The sequence below is a fragment of the Plodia interpunctella genome, chromosome 14 (genome assembly GCF_027563975.2).
Source record: "Plodia interpunctella isolate USDA-ARS_2022_Savannah chromosome 14, ilPloInte3.2, whole genome shotgun sequence".
Lineage (NCBI taxonomy): Eukaryota > Metazoa > Arthropoda > Insecta > Lepidoptera > Pyralidae > Plodia > Plodia interpunctella.
In genome coordinates, this window is record NC_071307.1 from 7,500,085 (window position 1) to 7,521,194 (window position 21,110).

Genomic DNA, 21,110 nt, shown 5'->3' on the forward strand with positions numbered 1-21,110 from the left:
ACGTTTATTAAATAAAATTGACAAAAACACAACCGTATTATTTAATATGTCCAATAAAACTACACCTAATACAAATGTAATTTACACAGTTTCGGTAATTTTACTATTTTAAATAAGTTATATTCTATTGTCTAAATCTTTGATGCTCGTCAATATTAACTAATACATGGGTGTACAGGTGTTTGTGGGTTATTTGCACCACCTCGTACTCCAAGGTCGACAGGCCATCTGACTGGAACATCTCCAACGTCTTCGATAACAATTCATACCTGAAATTTAAGTTAAAACTGTCGGCGACGACCGTGCGAAGTGGAGACGACAACGTAGGAAAGTGGACCCTGGGCTCCGACGCTCAGCGGCTGGAGAATCCTTACTAATATTATAATAGATAAAGACTTAATTATAAAAGCGAAAATAAAGTTTGTTTTTTGGTTGTTGCCTCTTCACGCTTTATCTACTCAACTAACTACTTTATATTCCGGAAAAAAGAACTGGGGAAACTCGAAAATCATAAATACTAACAATTAAAAAATCTATTAAATGCCAAAAATATAATGTCATATTTGTTTTGGCGACAACTAGATTCGCAATAGAAAAATGTGAACTAAATTTAAATCACCTGCCTGAATTTATATCAGCCGTCTTCAAAGGGCTAGCTGACGATAAGCGAAATAGTTAAATATTAATTGATGCTGGTTCAATTAATGATCGGCCTAGGCGTTCAATTAAATGCCGGCATTTATAGAACGGGCTAGCCTTCCAATTAAATGGCTGATTTAACCAGATCGCTAAACCAGATTGCAAAAGCTCGTAAATAAAGTAATTAATTAAGAATTTATAAAAATCACCTACCGATCAAGATATGAATTTTCGGACGAAACATAAAAACTCGAAATTCATAAATACCTACCATTGAAAAATATATTTTAAAATTACCTTTTTGGATTTGGCGCTGATTTCTTGTGATCTAGCATTGCGTACCGAGCGATAGACATTTTATACCTAGCAACATGATACCCCATTGTTTGAATCCTGGAAACGAATTAATTTGGTTTATTCCATTTTACTCATAACAAAAGTGTAGTAAAATAATGAATGCAAAAAAAAAATACTTTACGCTTTGTAGGCACTCCTTGTGGTCCCATAGTGTAAAACGCGGAATTTGTTGCATAAAAAATTATTAGGATATTATAGGTATTATACCGGCTCCGCACTGTCGTCGAACAGTTTGCCAAACTTTAGCGGATTGGATATACATTGCTGGTTTTTCATTATGGCAAATAAAAGCACTCATACTAACTGTAACGCTATGTTCACGCATTCGCGTCGGCATGTGTGAGTTTAGCGACAGTGTGGAGCTGCCATTAAGTTTAACAGATTTGAAATCGCGTCCTTGTCGCGTCGAGTACTTGGTGTCCAATGAAGCCGACGCACCTTGAAGCGAAACTATTTCAGTGTGGTAGACTGAATTTAAAAATTAAATTATATGTTGTTATTCCGGCTATATACAGTACATCCAAATTCAGACAGATGCCGAGGCGATGAACTTACATTGCGTATTTGGTGTATGAAGCTTTTTTATCACAAAAACAACCAGCAATGTACGTCGAATCCGCCAAGTTTGACGAATTGTTTGACGATATATAGCATGCATTACATACCTATAAGCCATATCATCGTCCTCGGCTCCCCACCCCCAGTACTTGTTGGAGAAGCCGTTGACAGCCCAAAACTGCTCCTTCGTCAAGGCTGACACTCCTCCAAATATTTCTTCATAGGGTAACCTACAAAGCAATCAGAATTGGACATAGCTTCGACCACAGGTGGCCTATCACCCTACTTGTGATGAAGTATGTGTGTATGTTTGTTACTCTTTCACGCGATATCCACTGGACTGATTGTTATAAAATTTGATTTGAAATGACCACGGGTGCGAAGCCCGGGGCTTCGCACCCGTGGTCATTTCAAGCGCAGCTAGTGCTATATAAAAAAAGAAAAACAATACGATAGCTCACTGAAATTGAAGTACGTCAATAGACGCGGACATGTGGCGCGGCTGTCGCGGACACGAGTATATGTTCCGCAGGTCCAGTGGGAGCAGGTCTATGTCATGGAACACAAAGCACTGCCAGCGACCAGGTTTCTGCTTTTGACTCTCCGTGTAACCCACGTTCATCAGTTTGGCGCGGTTGAACTGTTTATGACCTGGATTGAGACACATATTTGTTGTATTACACACTAGTGCCACTATCAGATTTTATTTCTTTTACCAGTAGCACCCCGCGGTGTTACCATTAAAAAAAACTTACGTTTTTATGCGCAGTAGCGCCTATCTACTTTATAAAGCGCCATTGACTTTTTTGAAGAGACTTTTCGACCAAATCTTACGGGAATCGCATACTTTATATATGATAAAAAGTATCCTATTTATTGAGTATCATAACAAATGGCCCAACCATTTAAGCGTGAAAAAGGAACAAACATAGGTACAACTTTTGCTATTATAATGGATCTCCAAGATGGATTTTAGTAGGCGTAGGGATATTTTTAAGTGGGATGGGGTTGTTAGCAAACTAAAATGTTTTATGAAAGTAAGGATTTTATTGGAAAGTATTATTTTATTTTTTGAAAAATAGAGACCAAACATGTAATATTTGATTAATTACCATATTGCTCGATGATAAATATCCCATACTCTAATTGTTGTTTCATCAGAAACGGATGCATGTGATTTAAAAATATAGCTAAATGTTTCTTGCGATTTCTGTAATAAAAGAGTATATTATATTTTAAAACATAACATATGTAAGTATATATTGACAACCATGAGCTTGCAACTTTAATTAATAGCCTTTCATAAGATAAAAAAGAAACTATCTATTTGTTAAACATCACTTTTATTTATTTACATAAATAAAAAAAAATACAAAACATTGCTTGCTGTGCGAACAGTATGACGCCATATTTGTTTTGGAGACAACTAGAGCCGCAGTGGAAAAACTGTGAACTAAATTTAAATCACCTGCCTGAATTTATATCAGCCGTCTTCAAGGGCTAGCTGACTATCTAGACCAAATTACCTATATGGCACGATGATGGCAACCTTGTGTTTCGCGGTGCAGTTCGGAGGCGAGTACCGCCCGCCCCAGTGCACCTCCGGGTATTTCTTCTCCACCATTTCCAGTTTCATGTCTGATTTATTTAGCGATATTGGACCTTGTAAAACACATTCAAGGTTTATAGTATGTAATTCATCGAAAATTACTTACATAATGCAGTGGAATGCTTTCGCTTCTCAATTTAGGCACTATTTAAGTATCTCTACCAGGATATAACGTATTCGGGTTGCCTGATGGTAAGCAAACGCTGCTGTTGTTGCAAATATTCTACGGCAATGTATAAGTAAACGTTGATTTCAAAACTTCAAACTTCGTCAAAATGTATGTTGCATAAAACAACATATTTTTTGCGATTATGCTATATCCTATATCAGCAGGCCTACCATCAACTTTTACAGAACGATTCCAATGCAACTCAGTTCAATTTAGGAACCTAAAATGAATCGCATTCATACTAAAAAATAAGTCGATGTTGCGAATTTGCGATGCAGTTCAGTTTAGGTCGTAAAGTGGATCCCGTTAAAAGATGATATTAAGCAACCATCACCTCTTAACGCGATCCGCTTTAAGGCTTGCTTTATGTCGATGGTAGGCTTGCAGTTATCGTGTTTCCAGCGCGAAGCATAGTCAGTCGATAATATTACCTACCTACAACAAATTGGGATGGCAACACTTTACAAGTCACTACTTACTTAACTGTTTTTAGTTGGATATAGATGAACGAAAATACACCTAATATCCATAGAAGTCAATCAAGATTGAGTTCAGTGGTTATACCCAGTTTCCACTCTTTTCTATTCTGCTGCATTTCTTGCCATATTGGAGGCCAAATCTGTGGGTCGCTTTTTAATTTCAAACTTACCTAAATCCGAGGGGAGTTTACATAATGGCAACATCGGCTTTTGTTTCTCCTCAGCGCTTTCGTTTACACATACAGTTGCCATAAGTCGGCCGATGAGAGTCGATGCATTTTTACTTCCATTTAGCCGGGTCATATTTTGCGCTGTAACGTTGGTAACACTGTTCAGCACACTGTTACACATTTGGAAGCCCTCGACTATGACTAAAGTTAAAGTTAAAAAAAAATAAATTAAAGCAGTGTAATATTGAGACACCGTATAAAAACTGGAAACGGAGTATCATCAGATCGAGTATGTTATTGCTAACACTGGTGTCAAATTTTATTCAAGTCGTCTAAAAGCATCTGACATGACTTTTTTACGACTACTTACCTCCATATAATGGCAGGTAGTCGCATACACACTAGGGAACTAAACTGTCAACCAGTGTGCAGGTTTCCTTACAATGTTTTCCTTCACCGGAAGCAAGTGGTGGTCGATGAAAACTACTATAGGTATATGAGTCAGATTGGTATACAAACTCATAGGGCACGAGTAGGATATGAACCTGAAACCTCTCGATCCACAGGCGGGGCGTCTTAACCATTATACCACCGCTTCACTAATGGGAGTGAAGAGCGAAGGAACCGAGGGAAAATATAATATCTCTTACCTAAACGAGGACGCACATCAGAACATTGATTCAAGTGTGGCGGAAAAGCATCCTCATTCATTTTCATAATTCCTCCTGTTTTGCTCAAAACTTTAGAAAAATCTTCTCTTTTGATAGGATTTTTGGGTGTAAAATTCCAGATATTAACAGAGTTGTTATAATTTAACTCAGGGCTCCTTGTAAGTGTTTCCGCTTCAAGGTTACTTCTAAAGGCATTAGAAATATTAACTACTTACATGAACTATTCAACTAATTTAAGTGTAGTCGAAACATGCGAAGTTTCAACTAATCAGGTTTTGTGTAATACCGTAGACAGAGAAAATATTTTATCTTTCATTTCACCATGGCAAGGTAAGTAAATCTAATTATTTGGCACTAGCAGAAGGAATAAATCCCCTAAAAATACTGGCTTGATGACACGAATAGGAGGATAGGCGTTTACCGTCCATGAGACCATTATCCAAACCATATGTCCGGTCTGACAATAACAAATTAAAGCTGTCGAAGACGTGCCAAGTGGAGAAGAAACAAATATTCATTGTAGAAAAGCAAACCCTGGACCATGGATTTAATAAGTACTTCGTTACTAATTCCATGCCTTGGACTCCGATGATCTACGAATAAATGACGAATGACGAAAGGAACCGAAATGATGATGACGTTCAATTGATGAGAAAGAATCGTGAAGTTTAGATTAAAGTACCTTTGTTCTCCTTCGAAATTCAGATGCCTTCTATAAACATTTATTGTTCGCATCAATGGGTCTACCTTTGGGCAAGACAAGTTGTAAATAATATTAGTAATGCTTACTGAAATTGTAAAAGCAGCTAATAACTTAAGGAGCCGAACCACCATGATTCTTTTGATGTGAGAAATAACAATATATTATGATAATGATTTTAAATTCAAAATATTTAAAACTACGCTATCAATTGATTGGCATAATGTCACATTATGAAATAATTTCTACTTTCACCTTTCGGTGACGTTGTCGAGTTCTAGTTTTTGCGCGCGTGAATACAACTGTCACAAAAAAAATGAGCCATTCTAAATCTCCATTTTGTGTCTCCATCGCACACCGGTTCGTCCCACGCAACGAGCTCTAATTTGTTTTCCGTAACGTGTCCCGTCTCATTTCCCGTGCCGTAACGTGTCCCGATGAACACGAGAAACTCTCGCTCTCGTTCGACTGTGACACAAAGTTGTCTTTTGATTATTTTTTACTTTTGATAAATAAAGTTCCTTATATGGTCAACAGCATATCAAGTTACCCTGCATGAACCTCTATGGCGCGGTAATATCGGCGAGTTTGCAATAAATTTGGGTAGGTTGAAATGCTGTTAACTGTATCTACGCTAGGAGTGAGTACATTGCATGAAATTAGTAAGTACTCCGTTGTACGGAGTACCTACTAATTCCATCTACGGAGGTAATATGGAGGCGCAGCTGACGTTTCCCGAGAAAAAATAGTTTGTATGCGACATTTTTTTTCATTTGTTGACATTTTATAAGAATGACAGTTTGGTATCGGAGCGTATGTAAGGCCGCTTAATATTTTTTTGCAAAATTCCAACAGTAATATGCCGAAGTACTACAGGTTTAGGGCAACAACGCCCACCAGGAAACCACGAAGGTGTAGGGACAAGGAGAAAGAGAAGGAAGTACAAAAGTGAGATTTGTTCCGGCCATATACTTAGGTATTTAAACGAGTAGGAAGAGAGGGAAATATTTCGCGTCGTGAAACAAAATATGAATACTTGGTGACGGAAAAAGGAAGGTGTAGTCCCGTACCTAACAAATGAAATTTGAAATGTACATTTATAGTACGAAAAAAGCACTGTTTCCATGTGAAAATCAGACTAAGTGGGGGTTTATATATAACTCACAAAATGTATGCGCGTGCGGCATCTCTCCCCATTAAAGCATCTGTTATCATGCCCCCCTGTTCCCTAATAACTGCACCCAGGTTTACTTGATGGCTGCTACCGATAAGGCGGTAAAATGGCAGAATTTTAAGGAAAATCTAAATATACTTGTCGTTGGAATGGCATCGACATGCCAAGAAAAAGAAGAACGTATTTTTTCATTTCTCATACACTGAATTTAGTGCATTCACTACATTAAGAGTATGAGAAATAAAAATTCCATACGATTGATAAGCCACTTTGGATCTTAAAAGGAAACTTATCTTTATACCATCTTGGAATCTGTACACCAACAACATCAAATGTTTTGTCAATGTAAAAGTGGATTATCAATCGAAACATTTAATTTTAGGAGCCACCTAGATCTCTTGATGAATATTGTTAAAAAATATTTTGTACCATATCATAAATGGTGACTAGTTATGTCAGCTCAATACTGTTTATATTCAAGGATATATGATAAGTGGCGTCTCAAACTAGACGCAACAGCCTCTAGATCACCATGAAAGCCATTGATATTTTCATAAATGTTTAGTGCGTAGAGTGATCGAATTTGTACCATAGAAACAAGATATGAAACTAAGTGGAATTTATCCACACGTAAAAAATGTTAGTGTCTTTTGTTTTTGATTCAGTAAGTATATGACATGTCAATGTCAGCAATTTTAGCTCTCTATCAGGCTGGGAAATAGGGAAAACTTAGAATTATAAGGATTGTCTAAATATAAATTTTACACAATAAGTTGCGCTAAAATTAAGACACGGGTTTATTAGGTACCTTAATATTTTATGAATATATGACTTTCAACCGACCATTCATTCCTTTCGACACCTTGTCTAACAATCACAATTTTTCAGGATAAAATTCGATGCCGAAAAGAACTGGCTGGACGTAACTCTGGCGTGCACACCAGCGCCCTCTTGGTACCTGCGGCGTACTTCGTGGCGCGAATGTCCGCCACTGATGGGTCTCCCGCGGGAACTAGCCGCCGAACTCAGGGCCTCTGTACAGCTTAGCAATCGACCAATCTTCGTCTTCAAGATCCCATCCACAGCGCTGTCTCAAGACGTGGTGCATACTTTGTGAGCTGTCAAAAGTAACGTCAAAAATTTCCCGCGTTTTGAAGAACGTGTTCTGTGTTTTTGTAGTATATTCGGATATCTATCCTCCATTTTGTTATACCTATATAGTGATCCCGGTACACTCAATACAGTTTTAAATATTATAAAGTTTTTTATTTATACGTCCATATACTTTTATAGACAATACTAAAATTAACTACCTACATCCGTAAAATGGTGCTTCTGAACCTTAAATAATGTGCTCTGATGATTCTGATCTTAGACCAAAGTGTGAGGCGACTTGGTATAGGCTATTTTCCAAGGTCAAAGAATAAAAATAAAACAGATTGAATTAAGTGCCTTTTAATAATTTATAGACTGAAAGCAGCTGCAGCTCGATCAGTTGGTGAATGCCGTTATAATTCAGTGTGAGAGCAATAAGACCTTCACTGATTCGTAAAGTTTATTTTCCAGTGGGTTTCCAAGGCATAGGATAAATAAAAGTTGAGAGCACAGCTCGCTCCTTTTTTTATTAGAGATTTTACAAATAAAACTATAAAATTATCAAACAAACAATGTATTCATAAAAACAATTTTGACAAAAATAATGATCGTACATTATTACATATCACTTTTTAAGTAACTCAATAACGGCCTATTTCTATTTCCTAATATTACGTAAGTATGATAAATTTGGATGGCTAAGCGGGTTACTCCTATAGTAATATATTACAGTTTAGATTACAATTTTCACGTATAAAAACTACTTACTACGAAATCTGGTTGGTTCTTAGTAGAATGTATTAAAAGCAAACTCATTAAATTGGCGTTTTAACTCTGTACATTTTATCTAAACTTATTCATACAAGGTGTAATCGGTGTCATCAAAATTAAATGTTGTCCATTAGTGTTTAATTAAAATTATAATTTTATTCAGTCTGAGGTCTTACCACTTAATATTTTCAATTTTGATTATGTAATGTATGTATTTTATATGGGATAACTATACAGATACTAAATTATTAAACGCCTTCATTTGAAAATAAAAATAGTACTTAGTGATTTTGTGGGCGTTTAAAAAACTGTTATATATACATTTCAAAGTATTTGATAGCATATACATACATATATGTTATGAGATAGCTTTAAACATTGTGTTTTAAGTGTTGGATAAGGCTAACTTGTAAAAAATTTCAGACAGATTTATCTAGTAGTTAGTTTATCTGACAGATTACATTATTATATTTTATCAGAAAGTGGTGAAACATGCCCAAAATAAAACAATTTGAAACATTATATAAACGTCTCGATAAACACCTCGAAATAATTCTGTATTTTTAATTATATTTTCTTTATATGAGTGTTGGAACACCAACATTAAAAAGTTTTTTTTTATATTTAATTTTTTGGTTACGGCAACAATGTCTGTATCGAATTTTTTCTCTCTTGTTCGTTCTCCCTCTAATAAACGGTCACGTTTCTCCGTAGCTCCTGGATTTTTATTTTTACCATCCTAAATCTACGGCGATCCGGCTCGAAGGATCATGAATAAAAATGTAAAATATGAATTATAGCGGACTGTAGATTTAGGCTGGTAAAAATAAAAATCCAGGAGCTACGGAGAAACGTGACCGTTTATTAGAGGGAGAACGAACAAGAGAGAAAAAATTCGATACAGACATTGTTGCCGTAACCAAAAAATTAAATATAAAAAAAACAAACTTTTTAATGTTGGTGTTCCAACAATGAGTCATCAATGATTTTCAATTTATTTTTTATTTACACCCTGTACATATATTACATATACATAATTATTTAGCTAAGCAGCTAATCTCTTAAAATTTCAAACTAATAATGAATATTATCATGCGAATATAGGAGAATGAAATCCACGAACCAAATAATTGAAATTCTTAAATGAATTTGCTTGTTATCCATTAGTTATTATATCGCAGTAATGAGTAGTATTCGTGGCTGGAGTATAAAACATCTACGTACTTAATTTACATTATTGTAATTACTTTTGTAAAAATCTACACTATTAAGTATTGACAAAATCGTGTACTTCAAACATTTGTTTATTTATAGTATACAATTCCGAAACCGTTTGATATCAATAATGCTTAATGGTCTAAAAAGATCTTTCGTAACCTGCTTTGAAAGGTTATTTTTTTAATATCTGAACATACACTCATGTTTTTTCATTCGTATTATATATAAAACGCATGCACACATGTGTCTGTCTTTGTAAAAAATAAAGTAAATTCATAGATTATTACACGATTAATTGATTAAAGTATCACAAATAAATAAAAAAATAGGTTAAAAAACAATCCAGTCCCTTATATAGGCCTGCCATAAGATAAACCATTGCTCTTTCATTAAACAATTATCTAAATTTTAAATATTTATTTCTAAAAAGTAAATTAAAAATGTGATAGATTGTGTAAGTAAAGTGTAAATGAAATACACATAAGTATATATTGTGAAAATAATAATAAAACAATTCAATTGAGATTCATTTCGACGAAAATTTATTATTTTCTGTTTGCCCCACATTAGATTAAAAAAGTGAATGTAATAAAATATACTATTTTATATTGGCTTTATAAGCAATGGTTTATCTTAGACACTTAATTATCATTTACCGTTATTGTATCACATTGTATCCCTTACACTAAGCAAGTAATAAAAAATATTTACACACTCATGAAAAATTGAGACGCATTCTTGAAAAATAAATATCGGAATATGTACTTAAAATTCGAATCAAATATTCAATACCTAGCACAAAATAAACCTTACTATAACTTGAAAATTTAAAAAAAAAAATCGAATAGCAATCAATAGATTTTGGTAACAGTTGCAAAAATACATGATAGAAAAACCAAGTCCGAATTTTAATAATGACTACATGGACAAACAAAAAAAGACACGTTTCAACAAATGTTTAATAGTTCTAAAAAAATACAGAATCTAGATTTTACAGAAGTTTAAGTCTATTCGCCGAGTGAGATTCCACATAAATTCTTAACGATGAGATACACGTGTTTCAAGTTTGTTTATAGTATGAATTACTCTTCAGGAAACTAAACTTGCGCTTAACGAATATGTATATTTTGTCCTCAAGTGATAAAAGTCCCATTTCAACAACATGCTATGTACATAATATTGTATATACTAGGTAAGTACTCAATAATTTATACAATATATATGTATCGTTCAATCATGAAATTTAATATGGTAAACAAAGTGCAAATACAGATACCAACAAAATTCATAAGCTTAAAATAAATTAGTTGGCGCAAAAATCATTTTTTTAGGCGCTAAGATATATTAATAAATATAATATTATATACAGGATTATGAGTTTATGGATCTATAATATAATTATTTTACTATATAGTTCACAATTGATTTAGGCCGTAAGTAAATAAACATATAACTAGTGTATATCTTGACATAAATGCAATAAGTAAACTATAACAATAAATATAAGAGCGCACACTAGCGCCATTTTAAAAGCATCGGATTAAAATGAAGTTGTTATTCACATCGTTAACAAAATAAGATATATATTTACTTGTTAAAATATATATAATTGAGAAAATCTGAAGCATAAAAAACATTAAATTGACCTATTTTAAGAAGATTATGATATATTTATTTAATAACAGGGCTGGAATGTAACTTTTTCAGAATCATTGGGTAATACTTAGACCGAACTGGTCGACAACAAGATAGCAGTTTTAGTTAACTATTACTATTATTATTATTATTTTCACTTATTATCTTATATATTTTTATTTTTTACATAAATATTGTCACTATAAATTTGGAGATTATGATGATACGTTATAGATAGGTACAAAAATAAGATAAAAAAAATGATAAAAATAAAATGTAACGATAGATACAAATATTAGACAATATATATAGAAATACTTTTATGTTACATTATCTAATCTGTAACATAGTATGAAACATGATATATTATATAATTATTACTATTCACAAAATAGTTTCTTGAGAAATCTACATTTACTATTCTATAGTATTTCTGCAAAGAATCCGTATTCATGCAACCGACACACAGCATTTTTTCATTTGCAGAAATATTCGAAGGACAATCTTACAACCAGCACAAATAACATTTTCTTCAAATCACGTAATTCGTACAAGAAATTGTTCTGATTTAAATAAAAATACGGACATGCGTACGAAAAACGCCGTGTGTAATTTGTGTATACGCTGATTGACATCTTAAAACGAGAAAACTAGAGGTATTATGAAACGAGACTAGGAGATCATACCTTCATAGGAGCATTGAGCGTCCAAGCACCGTCGTTACCGTTCATCGCCAAACAACAGCCTGGCGAAATATGTCCATCAGCTATGCTCGTCTATATTAACTAGCACATGGGTGTACAGATGGTGGTGAGTTGTTTGGACCAGCTCGTACTCTAAGGTTGATAGGCCATCTTTATGAAACATCTTTGACGTTTGGGACAACAGTTGATACCTGAAAATTTTATTCTTAAATACATGCGCGAATATGGTTCAACGAATGCGTACACTAAACAGAGTTTGCCCTCTCTGTTTGGTGTCGTACAAGATATGAGAACGATGGCTGAAGATAGAAAATGATCCATCACGCTCTAATCAAGAATTTAACAGTAATAATTAACTCTCTAATTAAATCTTTCTTATAACTTAATCAAGGTTAGTTTCGAACAAAACATAAAGCTAAGTCACACCATTAAAAAAAAAATTACCTTTTTGGATTTGGCGCTGATTTCTTGTGATCTAACATAGCGTACCGAGCGATAGACATTTTATATCTAGCAACATGATACCCCATTTTCTTAACCCTGTAAATGAAAAAAAAAAAACAACATTAGAAAAAGCACTTCTGCATTTATTAATGGGACAAAGAGCAAAAATACTGATATATCCACAAAGTCTTTGCAAGTGGATGTGATAATTTACGAAATTAGAAAATCAAAATTTAATATGTGTGTTGTGAAAAACTATACGTTACTGTTACTATTGTCTTATTATGTAGGAAAATTAAAAACTTTAATTTAAATAGTTTTGTTTGATCTAAATTCTGCAGCTCTTAAGCACTCTAACACTCTAAACTTAAGAGTTGAGACACCAATTACGTCTTACAGAAAGAATCGTTTGGACATATATATAAGGCATATTTTCCAAAATTATGTAATATTTATTTTTCAAAGTTACACACCTATAAGCCATATCATCGTCCTCCCCTCCCCACCCCCAGTACTTGTTGGAGAAGCCGTTGACAGCCCAAAACTGCTCCTTCGTCAAGGCTGACACTCCTCCAAATAGGTCTTCGTAGGGTAGTCTGGAGAGTTAAATCAGAGGATTTAGTCTCGACATAACATCACGCTGTATTTTTTCCCATTGAGTCATACCGCGATTTGTATCACTGTTACACATCGGGAGAAAAAATCCTGTTGTGTAACAGTATTGTTTGTATTAAAATAAATAACTTGTATGTGTTTTAGTTTACTTCGAATAAACAATTATTCTATTCTATTCGGTTACGCATTGCCACTATCTTCCTCCCGATGTGTAACACTGTTACACAATGGCACTCTATTCAGTAATACTTACAAACATTAAAAATATTCGCGTTTTGTTTACCAGTTGTTCTTAGATAGTACCAAGTCTTTAATCCTTATATTTGTTTTATTTTGGTATTTAATTACATTGATTCACGACACTGTCAAAACCTATACAAAACAAAGGGGCTACTACTTTGCTGCATCGACGCAATGGGGCATGGCTCTTAAATTGTGTATTTAAAAAGCAATTTCGAAAGTAATTAGATATGTTGTAAAATGTGCGACAATATGCACATAACTCTTGCACAACGTTGCGACCAACATGACAGCTGTTCAACTGTTTGATTATGAAATATTACAAAACTATCGATTGTGTTTATTGAATGAAGCCCATGTCGTCGATAAATAATAAAAACGAAAACTCACTGAAATTTAAGTTTGTCTATGGACGCGGACATGTGGCGCGGCTGTCGCGGACACGAGTATATGTTCCGCAGGTCCAGTGGGAGCAGGTCTATGTCATGGAACACGAAGCACTGCCATCCACCAGCCTTCTCTTTCTGACTCTCCACGTAACCCACGTTCATTAGTTTGGCGCGATTGAATTCACTGTAACCTGGAATTAGATACATCTTTTTATGGCGCGGAAGATGTTACAGCGAAAAAAAATAGACTTTAAAGATATATAAATGAGAAATCAAAATGAAAATCGGTTAACGTAAACGAAGAATACGCTGATTTTTGAAAAAGTTATCATATAATTTATGGTAATTAAATATTTATTTGGTACGCAATTGTAAAATGTACAACATTAATATTTGATTCTTTACCTTCTTGCTCGATGATAAATATCCCATATTCTATTCGTTGTTTCATCAGAAATGGATGCATGTGATTTAAAAATATAGCTAAATGCTTCTTGCGGTCCCTGTAATAAAACGGTGACATATGTCAATGTTTGGACAGTTGAACTGTGGGCAAAGTTACGTTTCCGTGGTACAACCAGTTGGATATAGCAGTTGGACCACGGCTCATGAAGGAAAAAATGGCGCTTTTGAAAATCAATTTCCATGTTCAAAAATAAATATGAATTTTTCAGTTTAAAAACGAATATAGCATTAAGAGAATTGTAGGTAAGTATTGACAGAAGTTAGTAGATAGCCGTCAACCAAAACCAGCCAATCAGCATTGGGTTCTCGAGATGGATCATTCATAGTCCCAGTAATGGAGCAAACAATACAAACAGTATGTTTATTGCCCGTTGACAATATTATATTTGTATAATATATGTTGTATAATATATGTTGACAATATCATATTTGTGAACGTTTGTTCACAAATATGATATTGTCAACATATAATGGGTCTATTACTGTTTAATATCATATTTATTTATTTAGTTACTCCTTATGCATTGATAAGGAAGGCCAGTGCCCCAGCAGTTTAAATGGCTGTTGTTTGATTGAATGATGATTATTTATTTAATTACAGCAGAAACAGCTTCCCGTTCCTCTCTCATTTCCTCAGCCATAAAGATGATAACCAGCCTATGTTGCCATATTTCAAAGCAACAATAAAACAAACAATTACCTAAATGGCACGATGATGGCAACCTTGTGTTTCGCGGTGCAGTTCGGAGGCGAGTACCGCCCGCCCCAGTGCACCTCCGGGTATTTCTTCTCCACCATTTCCAGTTTCATGTCTGACTTATTTAGCGATATTGGACCTTTAAATAAATGATATACAATCATTAACTTACCAATTAGATCGCAAGGAAAAGGTTTACTTTATTCTTTAAAAAAAATATATGTAGATAATTAGTTTCTAATTAGTCTCTGCTGCATATTATGTGTCAACATTAAAGAACTTGGTAAAAATGGATATATATATATATTTATACTTTTTTAAACCCCGACGCAAAAAGAGGGGTGTTATAAGTTTAACGTGTCTGTCTGTGTATATGTCTATGTATCTGTCTGTGTATCTGTCTGTGTATCTGTCTGTGTCATCGTAGCTCCCAAACGGATGAACCGATTTTCGTTTAGTTTTTTTTTGTGTCATAGATAAGTTTATTCCGAGTGTTCTTAGCCATGTTTTATGAAAATCGGTTCAGCCGTTCAAAAGTTGTAGCAAAATGAATATTTGAAAGTCGGGGTTTTTTTAATTTGTCTAATAAATAAACTTGTTCAGTTTAGTTTCTAACTTACCTAAATCTGATGGAAGTTCACATAATGGCAACACCGGCTCCTTTTGATTCAGCTCATAGGTTTCGCCTTTGAAGTTTACATTAGTTTCCATTTGACCGGGGAGAGGCGATGGACGTTCACTTGCATTTAACCGGGTCATATTTTGTGCCGTAATATTGGCAACACTCGTTGTTGTGTTTTCGCTAGAAGATTTGGCAGTGGCGTTTGGGGCTAATATAATTGTGGGGTTTTCAGTTATAACCTCTGCTGTGGAAGGCAGCTTTTTAGGCCAGAGAGATGATTTTTCAGTTATTCTGAAAATGAAAAAAGAAATTGTTATAAATACATTTGTTAACCCCTTAACGTCAGTACAAGTCAGTGAGTACTGCTAGAATTTTTGTTGATCTGTGGGAGGAATAGGTAAGTAGTAGTTAACAAAATGTAACTTTTTATGTTAATAAAATATCTACAGATGAATTCTCCCATATGGATATGATAATATTTTTTATGCACCTGATTAAGTGGTCACCGCAGCCTATGGACGCCTGAAATATCTCAGACGTCAATTGTCGACTTTGTGGCCTAAGCTCGTTTTGGCCATAGTAGCCTGTGCAAAGTACTCTGCCTCAGCAATGCAGCCTTTTTGGCGCAGAAACAGATGAGAAATAGACGCCTTTTGTTTATTTATTTATTTAACTTTATGACAAAAACATGTAAATGGCGGACTTTGAGGCTTTTTCTACCAGTCACCTAGGCCACAAAGTCGACAATTGACGTCTCAGGTATTTCAGGCGTCCATAGGCTGCGAGATCACTCCCCATCAGATGGGCCGCATATCTGTTTACCGATACTTTATGCTGCTCTGCTACCCTATATCTATACCTCAGATAATGCTGTATCGGTGTCGTCTTATTGGTCTTCACTAATAACATTCGCCGAGATGCTATAAGAAATTTGCCATACTCACTTGATGGGCTGCGTCGCGTTGTAAGCCGGCGTGTACAAGTAAGTGCGGAGGGGCGAGGCGTCCAGGATGGAGCCGAAGAGGTACTCGACCGCCGCAAGCGCAAGCACCGCCAGTAATAAAAGCCGCAACGCACGCGCTGCCCGCCCCCCGCCCCCGTTCGACGTAGCTCCCATCAACGCATGCGGTTAGCGGTCCCGCGCGCCGACTGTAATGCAGATATAAGTTTAACGTGACTGTGTGTCTGTTTATCTGTCCGTGGCATCATAGAAGCCAAACGGCTGAAGCGATTTTGATCTAGTTTTTTTTTTTATTTGAAAAAGAAAATAATGTTCTTAGCTATGTTTGGAAATTGTGTATTCAGCAACCAACAAACACATTTTCACATTCATAATATTAGTATGATGTAAATAAAATAAATAAATAAATATTAGGACAAATCACACAGATTGAGCTAGCCCCAAAGTAAGTTCGAGACTTGTGTTATGGGATACTAACTCAACGATACTATATTTTATAACAAATACATATATAGAAAAACATCCAAAATCCGGACCAATCCGAAAAAGATCATTTTCCACCATGACCCGACCGGGGATCGAACCCGGGACCTCTCGGTTCAGGGGCAAGCACTTTACCACTGCGCCACCGAGGTCGTCAATATGTAAGTCAATATATATGTACTTGGTATATGTACAGATTCCAGGACAAATACAAATTTGTTCTTGTAAGTTGATTTTTATTGTTACGTCAAAATTCAATGAACCGTGAAAGATCTTCATAATTGGACCCTCGGAGGGTTTCAAAGGTGTACACATCTAATAATAAATTTATTCTACCGACGCCTTCAATGTTACAACATAAGCACAAAGTGAATTCTACCTTATCATAAAAGCCACACGGTCGAAAAATATTTAACAAGAAAAATTTCGGAAAAATAGTTTTCGTATACTGGGTAATATTCAATATGTAACTATTTGTATTATTTGTTGTATATCTAAAAAAATGGCTATAAGCGTTTTCTAAAAAAACAGAATCTGAAGATTCGGCGGATTTAACAACCGGCCGATTAACATCAACTCTCTTTAGGAATGCTATTGTTGACTATCAGCTGCCAAGGCTGTGTTCCTTAGTCGCCTAGTACGACATCCGTAAATATGGAGTTGGATATTCAAGGACGAAAACATTCATACACATTTATGTATAGGTCATACAGCTTAATATCACTTTCAATTTTCGCAACTTTTGGCTCGGTCTATCCCATAACGGATAAAGACGTTATACTAGACGTGGTAAATGGGTCACAATCACAGCTATTGTATCTGTGAATCACAGTGTGTAAAAAAATATTACTTGTCAAAGTAGCACTCACAAAATTTTTGATTTGATCACAGTATTACATATTGCATACAACGATATAATTTACGTATTAACAATTTGATTATAATGTGATACTTTATTACTCGTATCGGCTGTAACGTTGCGTGGAAAAGTGTCGGCTTTACAACATAATCTTTATTGCAAAACGGCTTCTCGCGGGTAAAACCATAATAAATCATACACTTAAACCCTCCTGAGGAGACACACTATCTATTGGTGAAAACCAAACAAAAACCCGTCCGGTCGCTTTTAAGTTCGCGTTCATACAGTCAGACAGACGCTGTTCAGGATTGATGTTGCACTGGCAACCAACAAAAAAAAAGCATTTTTGCATTCCTTAATTTAAAATATTTTTTCACAATGACAAAAATACAAATATTCACGCGGTTTGATTTTAATATGAAATAAATTTGTTTTTTTTTTTGTAAAATCCAAAAACGCAATATAATTTCATTGAATTTCTGCTATATCTTGGTTTTATTTTTTGCTGACCAAAGATGTTGGCCAGACGCATAAAGTGGACTTCATTTTATAATACCTATGTAAGGATGTCATTATGCACACAGTTTATCGTGGTTCGCACGTAGGACTCTGAAGCCGGTTCCACACTATTGTCGAATACCGGCGCGAATGTATGAATATTGCGTGATTTGTATAAGTGCTTTTATTTACCGCAATGAAAAACTAAAAATGTATGCCGAATCCGTCAAAGTTCAGGTAAGAGATAAATACGTAACACTGTATCTGTTTCTAATCCCATTTTAGTCGCTAATGAGATATAGATATCTCACATAAGATTATAATGTCCAAGAATCAGATAAAGTCCCCAAGATGTTCGAGATTGCATTTCCGAAAATAAACGTGTCGAACATAATTTTTTCAAAACCGAAGTTCTCGATCCAAATCCATGTCGTGTGATCCGTAAAGTGACGGGGGCGCCACTATCGCTGTTTATTGAGTACCCACGTTTACACGGCTCGGGTCAGGATCAGCGGAGGACGATTTTTTACCATGATCCAGATTTATCCGGATAAATCTGCCTCGCCCCGGTTTACCCACCGGGTAACGCATAGAAAGTTTAGAATTCATGAGATATGTTGCCGAATAAATAAACCACTCGATATTTTCTTGTTTGGCCTTTTATATAAAATGGGTATGTTACCTTAATTTGAAAAATGTGTAAAGACGGAGCTCGATGGAAGTGACCCATTCTTTTCATTGCTGATCGTTTAATCGGCTATTTACAATGGTGTCCATGGTTCTGGAAACAAAAAAAAACATAACAATGTATATAGGTGTCCATGGTTCTGGAAACAAAAAAAAACATAACAATGTATATTATAAGCATTAACTACTTTTTGTTTCTGAAAAAAATGTATTATCAGTATGATAATATATCCTATGAATTCAAATCTTCTAGATGGCGGACAATTATTTTAATGTGAAACAATTTTGATCACGATTGTATATTCACATTAATACGATTCTATAAAATTTATAATATACTTAAAAATACATAAAATTTTGATGCAATTAAAATCGTCATTTATGTAATAGAAACAATAAACTGAAAGTGTAGTTTTAATAAGAGTAGTTTTAGTACTTGTGTATTATTGTCTTCGTAAAATTAAATATGATATTTAAAGTATAATCATAATATTACTGCGCCGCACAAATTTTTCTTTTTCTCTTAATAATTAGCTGAGAAAAAGCGGTCGCTGTTTGTTTATGAGCATATTTTTGTTTGGTACAATCAAGTTTAATAAATAAATAAATATGACTATTACAACAAATCCATGTCTGGGCTGTTTGTTTTGAGTAATATTTACGCAACGGTCCAAATATGTCCTCTGCAAATATATTTTTATGAAAGAAATTTCAGGATAAATAAACATGCAGAAAACTCTTTTCTTATGTTTGCCGAACTCGGCACAAATAGAAAATGGTGTGCGATGAAAGTGAAAACTTGTAGTTCCAAAGCTTTCTGATATAAATAAACGGTTTTTTTCGTAACTTATGTCAATATATCTAATAATGATGAGCTTCGCTTGGGCATTATAAATTATACACCGAATTAAGCCTTTTCAGGAATCATACTATCTATTTGTAAAAATGAAAATCTGTGCAGTAGTTTTTGAGTTTATCGCTAACAGACTGACAGACATAAAGAGACGTGGCAGAATACTGTATTTTATTATATGTAAAGATTATCTTTTTTAATTAAAAATTGTAATTCTGAAGTCGAGGAAGCCATATCCCATTAATTGCAAAAATTAATACGGTTTCATCAATTTGTGAAAAAACTAATGAACAAAAAATATCTTTAAAGAACTACAGCCATGAATGGAAGCAATGTCCATACATTTGTCAATTGTCAGGTAATATACGGTGTGGGCGATCCAACTCAAATAGAGCCACATCTATCGAGCGTCGTTGGGATGAGAAAAATGGCTTTTACCCCCCGAACGAAGGGTGCAATATACCATATCGTAAACACGGCGAAAGTGGCGCATTTCTCAGTTTCGCGGACGCAAAATAGATAGATCTAGCTAGATCCCAGATAAATTGTTTTTACAGAAGACTTTCTTCATTACGATGCGATTTTAAATCAAAGCTTCTTACGACTAAAAGACATATGCAAATAGATTTGATTCTGAGACATCTCATGTATGAGATTTATACGTAGAGATAGAGTAAACGTGGCTCTTTATGAATAGATGTTATTTATTTTATTTACAACGTACATATATCATTAGAGGTTAACCCAATTCGATAGTGCAGCTTGCAGAAAATCTTACAAATTCTATATGATAATGATATCTATATGATAATTCAGATAAGACTATAACTTACAATAAACGTGAGCACAACGGTTTGGAAAATTTGTATTCCCAAAATAATCTATCCTTATATTGCAATTCGGATAGTCGACTCGATGATGAAGATCAAGAAGCTTAACTTACCCTTAACGAAACCCTTGTCAATTTTTCTTAACGGTACATATAGCAAGGATCCCTTTCTATATGGTTCCGTATTTTTATGCATACAATTTTGTATACATACCTACCATAAGTATAATAATTTTTAAGCATGCAATATTAGTAACATACATTTAAACTAATCGAATGAGTTTCTTTTAGCATTTCGTCTCAGCAGTGGTCGTTCCGAAATGATAGTATTTTGTAGCATTGGTAAATATGAATTGATCACTACCATAGCATAAAACAAAGTTATTTGCGCTGTATGTCCCTATGTATGCTTAGACATTTAAAACTAAGCAACGGATTTTGATGCGGGTTTTTGTAATAGTAAGTTTCCTGAGGAAGGTTTAGGCGTATAATTTATTATGGTTTTACCCAAGCAAAGCC

General features: G+C 34.6%; 3 protein-coding genes across 5 annotated transcripts in view; 1 reads left to right on the top strand and 2 right to left on the bottom strand.

The window, feature by feature from the left end:
- Positions 1–25: 25 nt before the first annotated feature.
- On the bottom strand, positions 26–5,621 carry LOC128675661 (beta-1,4-N-acetylgalactosaminyltransferase bre-4-like). Of its 2 annotated transcripts, none has more exons than XM_053755216.1 (9): positions 5,442–5,621; positions 4,632–4,837; positions 3,982–4,122; positions 3,081–3,216; positions 2,667–2,764; positions 2,016–2,205; positions 1,662–1,784; positions 937–1,032; positions 26–269 (listed from the first exon to the last, which is right to left on the bottom strand). In XM_053755216.1, exons 2-9 carry the CDS (start codon positions 4,696–4,698, stop codon positions 125–127), a joined length of 996 nt encoding a protein of 331 aa, XP_053611191.1. In that variant the 5' UTR covers positions 4,699–4,837; positions 5,442–5,621; the 3' UTR covers positions 26–124. The 2 variants fall into 2 exon arrangements, with proteins under 2 accessions (XP_053611191.1, XP_053611190.1); XM_053755215.1 differs by having other exon boundaries at positions 5,335–5,621.
- Positions 5,622–6,140: 519 nt separating this feature from the next.
- On the top strand, positions 6,141–7,792 carry LOC128675664 (uncharacterized). Its single transcript, XM_053755221.2, has 2 exons — positions 6,141–6,300; positions 7,415–7,792. Exons 1-2 carry the CDS (start codon positions 6,212–6,214, stop codon positions 7,641–7,643), a joined length of 318 nt encoding a protein of 105 aa, XP_053611196.1. The 5' UTR covers positions 6,141–6,211; the 3' UTR covers positions 7,644–7,792.
- A 387-nt stretch (positions 7,793–8,179) lies between these two features.
- Positions 8,180–21,110, bottom strand: part of LOC128675663 (beta-1,4-N-acetylgalactosaminyltransferase bre-4-like) — a 127,653-nt gene continuing 114,722 nt past the window's right edge. The window contains exons 2-10 of one of the 2 annotated variants that reach the window (XM_053755219.1): positions 18,905–19,003; positions 16,366–16,570; positions 15,420–15,712; positions 14,803–14,938; positions 14,043–14,140; positions 13,639–13,828; positions 12,867–12,989; positions 12,394–12,489; positions 8,180–12,140 (exon numbers count right to left, since the gene is read on the bottom strand). In XM_053755219.1, coding sequence (XP_053611194.1) covers positions 12,008–12,140; positions 12,394–12,489; positions 12,867–12,989; positions 13,639–13,828; positions 14,043–14,140; positions 14,803–14,938; positions 15,420–15,712; positions 16,366–16,538 — 1,242 coding nt within the window. In that variant the 5' untranslated portion in view covers positions 16,539–16,570; positions 18,905–19,003 and the 3' untranslated portion in view covers positions 8,180–12,007. The remainder of the gene's footprint in view (positions 12,141–12,393; positions 12,490–12,866; positions 12,990–13,638; positions 13,829–14,042; positions 14,141–14,802; positions 14,939–15,419; positions 15,713–16,365; positions 16,571–18,904; positions 19,004–21,110) is intronic. The other variant, XM_053755220.1, reaches the window with a different exon arrangement.